The sequence below is a fragment of the Glycine soja genome, chromosome 10 (assembly GCF_004193775.1).
Source record: "Glycine soja cultivar W05 chromosome 10, ASM419377v2, whole genome shotgun sequence".
NCBI lineage: Eukaryota > Viridiplantae > Streptophyta > Magnoliopsida > Fabales > Fabaceae > Glycine > Glycine soja.
In genome coordinates, this window is record NC_041011.1 from 8,777,604 (window position 1) to 8,784,989 (window position 7,386).

General features: G+C 31.5%; 1 protein-coding gene across 1 annotated transcript; it reads right to left on the minus strand.

Moving 5' to 3' along the window:
- Window positions 1-1,942: 1,942 nt before the first annotated feature.
- Window positions 1,943-3,018, minus strand: LOC114371319. The gene is made up of 4 exons (XM_028328788.1): window positions 2,827-3,018; window positions 2,524-2,749; window positions 2,390-2,434; window positions 1,943-2,064 (listed from the first exon to the last, which is right to left on the minus strand). The coding sequence occupies exons 1-4, from the start codon at window positions 3,016-3,018 to the stop codon at window positions 1,943-1,945; spliced, it is 585 nt and encodes a 194-aa protein (XP_028184589.1).
- Window positions 3,019-7,386: the final 4,368 nt, after the last annotated feature.

Here is a 7,386-nt window from a genome sequence, read left to right on the forward strand (position 1 = left end):
CAATTTAAATTCCTTCATTTTTAAAATTCTGTGTTTGAATAAAGAAATTGAATTTCTTCATTTTCAAAATTTTGTGTTTGTAAAAGAAATTGAATTTCTTCATTTTTAAAATTTTGTGTTTGGATAAAGAAATTGAATTTTTTTCATTTTTAAAATTTCTTATTTTGATAAAATAATCAAATGCATTCTTTTTTAAAATTTTATATTTGAATAAAACAATTTTTAATAAAATAATTATTTTTTTTCATTAATAAATTCTATGTACTATTTGTCGAGTATGGTATTCCAATAAATGTACTATTTTAATCTATTTCAATTAAAAATATATTAATTTAACTATTTAAACCATTATTCCATTTACGGCCCACTACAAAACTCGCAACATAAAAAATATTTAGTATCATTTCACCTTGGAGTGTTATTTAGAAGTCTATAGATAAAACTTGTTTTCTGTAGAAGTGATTGACCAGTAATGCAATTACACCAAAAAAAACTTGGACTGAAGCAAAATCTAGTCACAAAATAAGTCTAACTTCCAAAATAATTCCAAATTTTCTAATTGCATTTGCTTTAGCACAGGAATTCCTTCACATCTTTTCTGCAGAGAAAACATAATGTTAAGTGGTACTGAATAAATCATATTTGTTAAAACATAATTTGCTATATAAAATGAGAGGTATAAATGTAAAACATAATTATACAACATCAACATACTTGTCATGATATTAAATGTAACTATAATTTGGCATCATGGCATAAAAGATGAGATGTAATCCTCCTTCTCATCCAATGGAAGAGCTTTTATAATCGCAAACTTAATAGAATTTTCTGTCAACCAATCGATTGCTCTATGTCAAAGTGCACCATTAAAATTAGGTATATTATTTAGCACACTCACCACTTCATGTACCACTTCTTGAGCTTTTTTTATCTCCATCTTTTTTTTGTTCTCCATCTTCTTCTTAGTCACTTCAACAAATTCTTTCAACGACTCGACTACTTCTTTCATTGAGGAAATCTTCCCTTCTTTCTCTCCACTCTTACTTGGGCGATTGTTTTTTCTTGTGGCGGAACTTGATCCCTCTAAGTCAAAACTCACACTATGAATTGCTTCCTCTTCATTTATTTCTTTGCTCATGATATCATCTGCATCTAATGCATTTTCTGCTTCAAGTCCAGTAGCTTTATCCTTTGCACATAGGTTAACAATATCATCCCAATTAGGAATGACTTTGAATCGAAATCGTTTGGCCTCTTCATGTGACTTGAAAAAAAATAGAAACATGTTAATAACAACACAAATAATAACTACAATTGAATAAAATTAAAAGATGATTGACTACCTTTACATATTCATTCTATGCAATTTCATTTTCAACGGTAATCATGTACTTTGTGTTATCCCAGTCAAATCCACTTTGACTAAGAATGTCACTCACAATTCCATACCATGTTCTCCAAAGCTTAAAACAGTTCTTAGCATTATCTGCCATGAGGTGAACTACAAAACGCTTGGACAAAATTTAAGTTGCAGTACTGTATGCTAATGCTTTCCAATTTCCATCACCTTTATTGCCCAAATTTCTTTGATCTCTAAGCACATCAGCTAGCACACACTCCAGCTCCATTTCCAAGTTCCATGCGAAGTAACTTCTTGTGTCCTCACTAGACATCTTTCTTTTTCCACTTGACTTGTTCTTCATATTGCTTGATTCCATTTCTCTAGACAAAAAAAAAACAATCTCACATATATACTTACTTATATATAAAGGTGAGACATGTCAAATTAGAATTCTATAAAAGTATAAAATTAATTACACATAAAAAAGAAAACAAAATCCAAAGTATTATGAAATACAAAAAATCCAAAGTCTAACACATACATAAGTATAAAGTCAATTACATATAAGAAACAAAATCCAAATCCACTAAAAACATCTCCCTAATCAAAGTTTCTTCTTATTTGATAGGTGGCAAACATATTCATTGCTAAAGTATCACGGATTCTTGTCCATTCCTCAGTTGCTTGGATATTTGTGACTTCATCTCCAATATTATTTGTGACTCTTTCCATTTGTTGATTGATTAACTCATTGTCAACAACAGATAAAAGTTCCAAGTCTTGGGCTTCCAATTGGATCACTTTGTTGTTCATCTCTTATGAAATTACGTAGCATGAAACAAACATTAATAATTCTTATTTATGTTTTTATATCAAAAAAAGAAGGGGTTCTTAATATACTTCATCCTTTTTTCAATACCCCAAATGACCTTTCAATAACATTCCTTGCACTTGCATGACGAAGATTAAATAACTCCTTGTAGTTTTGAGGAGTGTTTCCAATCCATTCATTAAGATGATATCTAGTCCCTCGATAAGGTGCTAAAAATCCAAGGCCATTTGTATACCCCACATCCACAAGAAAATATTTACCTACAATGGTTTAAAAAAAATATTATATATAAAAAATATGCATATTTCTTTTATATGTTAAATAAAGTTTCATCATTTCATGATATTACCATTTGGAATATGGAGACAATTTTGATTACGCAAAACATCTCGCAATACTTGAAAATCTCCTGCCGACCCTTCCCACCCAGACAACACATATATAAACCTTAAATCTAGACCACAAACTCCTAAAACATTTGTAGAGATATCACCTTTTCGATTACGATATCTAGGCCTATCTTCTACAACAACTGTTACTGGAATATGTATCCCATCAAGTGCTCCAATCGAATTCTAAAAACATTTCAAAATAAAAAATAAGTTGTAATCACTTAAAGCACCTTATAATTACTAACAAATGACAAACTTACCTTAAACCATCTCCATTTGTTTTCCACCGAGCCTTCTAGATTATAGTCATGAAACTTCAAATATTCTTTGCTTACTTTCATTATAGCTTGCAGGATATTCTTGAATTGCCTACTTATTGTTTCCATGGATCTACAATAATTAAAGTGCACAACTCTATACTTTAGGTTGTGAGCAAGGATATGCAAAAACATTGCCACAACTTCAGCTATGGGAACATTTCTTGTTTTTACCAATTGCCTTTTTCTCTTGTAAAATTCCACAAAGCTTAAAAAAATGCCTTTTTACTGACCCTTAATTGTTCAATGCAATCAGTTTTTGTTCCCCTATATAGACGATTGAGGAAACTATGTCTTTCTAATTCCAAATTTCGGGCAGGTTCCTTAACAAAGTACTTGTCATGATACCAAGTCAGTGCACTCAAAAGCATAGTGGCAACACTAACAATAATGAAAAATGCTTGTTCAAGTTCTTCTTCCTCTTCCTCATCTCTTCTACGTTTTCTTGAAGCAGCCAAAGCATCAACTATACTACTTTCCATTTCTTGACTATCCATACTACATAACTAAAAGAAAAGTAATATAATAACAAAGGATGTCATTAACTTTAATAAATTATTCACAAAAGCTCTCTGACAAAGAAAGAAAAAAAGAAAATAACAAATAGTATATATAACACATATAATTATGGGTAAAGTTTTCTTTCCCTTAACTGTGAGGCACAATAGAATTATTTACAATTATATAGATTAGATATATAGTTCTATTTCTCACAATAATTAATAATTCTCACTTATAAATGTTTAAATTTGTATTGAAATCCTAGTGCAGCAACAAGTTTATTATACATTTAAAAATTCTCACATTTAAATTTGTATTATACACACTGAAGTGCTAATTCACAAATAGTACAAACTACATTTTCTAATAATGTTAAAAAGGAAGGCTACACATACAATGAATAAACAATAAATGCAATTTCATCTTCCCATATTTCAACTTACAAAAATCTTATAACTAATGTTTCACCTACCTTTCCTTAAGTGCTTAGGGTGGCTTAAAATTTGGGCAGAGCATATAGGCTTCCAGTCTTTGAGACAACCCCATATAACATAGCTAAAACTATATTTCAGGTGCCTAGCACAACAAAGGTTATTTCCATGCATCCTTTAACACATCCATCCAACAATAAATTCCACAACTGCCAATGCTATGAACTGATTGAGCTCTACACTTGAGAGACTACTGCTAGTCTTTGAGACAACTCAATACAACAAACTCGTGATAATATGAGGGTGGATAAGGCTATGAAACTTTAGACTATCCATCAGTAGTTATGAAGTTGCAAGAAATATTAGAATCCTAGCGTGCAGTGCCCGTGCTTTGCACGATAAATAAACAAAAAAAACAGTCAAAATAATAAAAAATAGATAGAGAAAGAGTTAAAAAACAAGTAAAAAAATTATATTGTAATACTGTCTACCCAACACATGGCATATGGCTGCACAACTTTTAACTTTTTATATATATTGGGAGTGAAACAAAACCAATTCAAAACTCAATCAGATTTCCATAATCATATTTTTAGATAAACTAATTTATTCAACAAAGTTTCCTATAAACTAATTTATTCAACAAAGCTTTCTATGTCTATGATTAGATAAACTAATTTATTCAACAAAGCTTTCTATGTCTATGATTAGAGAAATGGTTTATCTTGAACCTTCCTATAAATCATATTTTTAGTTGATATATGGACAAACATAGTGTCATCAAATAGAAGGATAATGTTTCTTATAAAACAATCAATGTGTGTGTGTGTATATATAATATATATCTGTGTATCTCTCTTTCTCTGTAATGTTTTCTTCAAAATTATTCCAGGCTTTTTGATTCGATAGTTATATATAAAGAGCTCAATTCTATAGTATTGTTATTTTCTTTTTGGTTTAATTCTTGTTATCAATAGATCCATGCTTCGAAAAGCTCTATTGAAGGGTGGGGGTTTGTCTCAAATGATTTAAATTACTGCTAAGTTTTTAAGTTTACTACTTGCATTATCTAATTGGAATTTGGAAGGGATTTTGTTGATCTAGAAACGATCATGAATATAGCCAGTCTATTTTTGCAACTGGATGAGGAGCATTAACATTTAGTGATTTGTATCCTTGAACTTTTAAACAGGGTGCAGAAGGCATAAAGACATATGGGATTGACAAATTGATCCAAGTAGCTACATCTCAGTTGAGTGACCAGCTCCCAAAGTTATATAAAATCAGTATAGAATATAGACCATTTAGTTTCAAAACATGGTTTTAAAATTTCCTAGAAAAATGTTATATAAGTGAATTCTTGTTTACAGGATCAGGTTGTTCTTCTCTTGGAGTGGGTGCATTCTCTGAAAATGGACCTTTTAGAACATGGTTTTAAAATCAGTATAGAATATAAACCACTATAGAATATAGACCATTTAGTTTCAGAACATGGTTTTAAAATTTCCTAGAAAATGTTATATAAGTGAATTCCTATTTACAGAATCAAGTTGTTCTTCTCTTGGAGTGGGTGCATTCTCTGAAAATGGACCTTTTAGACCAAATGGAGAAATTCTAATTAAAAATGAGTATAGTTGGAACAGAGGTACTTCATTAAGGTATTGACCATTCCATTATATTTGCAAGAATTGCTCCAATATGATAAGAGTGACACCATGAGTGCCTTTAAAACTGAAATAAGAAAGGAGGTTTTAGGCCTTCTGCAGTAGCCTAAATAAAACTCCCCAATATAACAAACATGCATGTTTACACATACAAATATAGTCAAATTATGATTACAACCATAACCATTATTATTGGAATTTGGAATACCTTAACGATAAAAATTGTCTAAATTGATCATAAATTGGACATCAACTTTCAAGTGCAGCACATTATTTAATTACTCAAAATCTAACACCTGAAAACATCACAAAAGTTTTGCAGTATGACACGGTTCTAAGACTAACTAGCAGAATCTTGCACGGCTTACTAGCACATATATCGAGTAGGAGATTTAAACAAAACTCAAAATATAACATAATTAAGAAGACCACACCACAAGCCAGACACTAGTGCTTAATAATCCAGCAAGAAATTGATCAAAACAAACAAAATCTATTAATGTGAAGAAGAAAAAAGAAGCAAATTAAGAAATAGACCACCTAATTTGTTACTTTGATGCAACATCAGATCTTATAATCAGACAAACTCAAATACAAATCCAACATAGTTTGGTAGAAATGAAACCTACAAACCCTAGATTATAGACACGAAATGCAAATTAATGAAATCAAATAGTAAAAACAGGATTGAAACAGATGAACAAGAAAAACCCTATAATACTTAGATGAGAGAGCGAGAGAGACTAATCGGAGACAGAGAAGCGATGTTTCAGAGAAGAACATGTTGAGATTGAGTGTTGTTGCAAGAGAGAGATTGAGCGCAGAGAGAGATTTGAGAGTGAAATGAGGGAAAAAACACGTTGAGAGAGAAAGAGAAGAGTGAGAAGCTACGAAGGAGAACGTGTCATTCACAAAAGAATTTCAAATTCTTTCATTTTTGAAAGAATTTGAAATCCTAATATTTAAGTTAGTTAAAATACCTGACCAAAATACTAAAATTTTAATTTCTTTTCAAATTTTTTATCCAAACATCTTATTCAACTAAAAAGTAATTAAAATCCTTTAAAAATTGAATTACCCTATTGAATTTCTCCATCCAAACATACTCTAAGAGAATAAAGGTTATTTCTGAATGACCCACCCCACCAAGTATAAGGAAAATTTGGGGCTTCCATGACTTAACAAACTTTTACAAAAGGTTTGTCCTATATTTTTTTATACTTGTAGCACCACTCATTGAGTTGGTGAGAAACCATATTCTCTCATGGGAAGATGTCTATGAAAGGGGTTTTTAGACCTTACCCTACTCCAACGTGCCAAACACCACTAATATATATGTTTTTATTCTTTTTACAAGTGTTGAGGGAAGAAGCCCAGAGTTTAGAGAACCTCTGGATTTGAGGTCAAATCCTTTTAAAGGGGGAGGGAATGATGCAATCCTACCCCCAAGGGCATTAGATAGAAGACTTCAAGAAGATTGAGCCAGAGATGCAGGAGAAGGCCCTAGGGTTCTCATAAGTCTTAGGATAGATTTTGGGTCCATGGGCATAGTATGAGCCCACTCATCTTGGTACATATAGATTAATGTTTCATTATTTTTGGACCTTGTATTTATGGCTCTATAGTGTAGGGAGGGTACTCTAGTAATGTAGGATTTTTCAGCCCTTGTAATACATGACGTAGCTCCATGTAGAGCTTGTAAGCCTTGGATCTTCTTCATCAATGGAGTCCTTTGCTTCTTAAAGATCAATGACAGCAAAATGGTGAAGGAGGAAAGGTGATTGGAGACCCCACTTCAAGGAGAAGATGAGTCAAGAACAAGATCACCACCATAGGAAGTCATGGATAAGAGCTTGAAGGTAGGAGAAGACGAGTAAGGGAAGGAGAAAAGGAGCAAGAAATTTTAT

Coding starts and splice junctions, on each gene's coding strand:
- LOC114371319 (XM_028328788.1), bottom strand. CDS start 3,018: ATGTTTTTGCATATCCTTGCTCACAACCTAAAGTATAGAGTTGTGCAC. Junction 2,435..2,523: donor TTGTCTCCATATTCCAAATG/GTAATATCATGA, acceptor AAACCATTGTAG/GTAAATATTTTCTTGTGGAT. Junction 2,065..2,389: donor GTATACAAATGGCCTTGGAT/TTTTAGCACCTT, acceptor AAATGGAAAGAG/TCACAAATAATATTGGAGAT.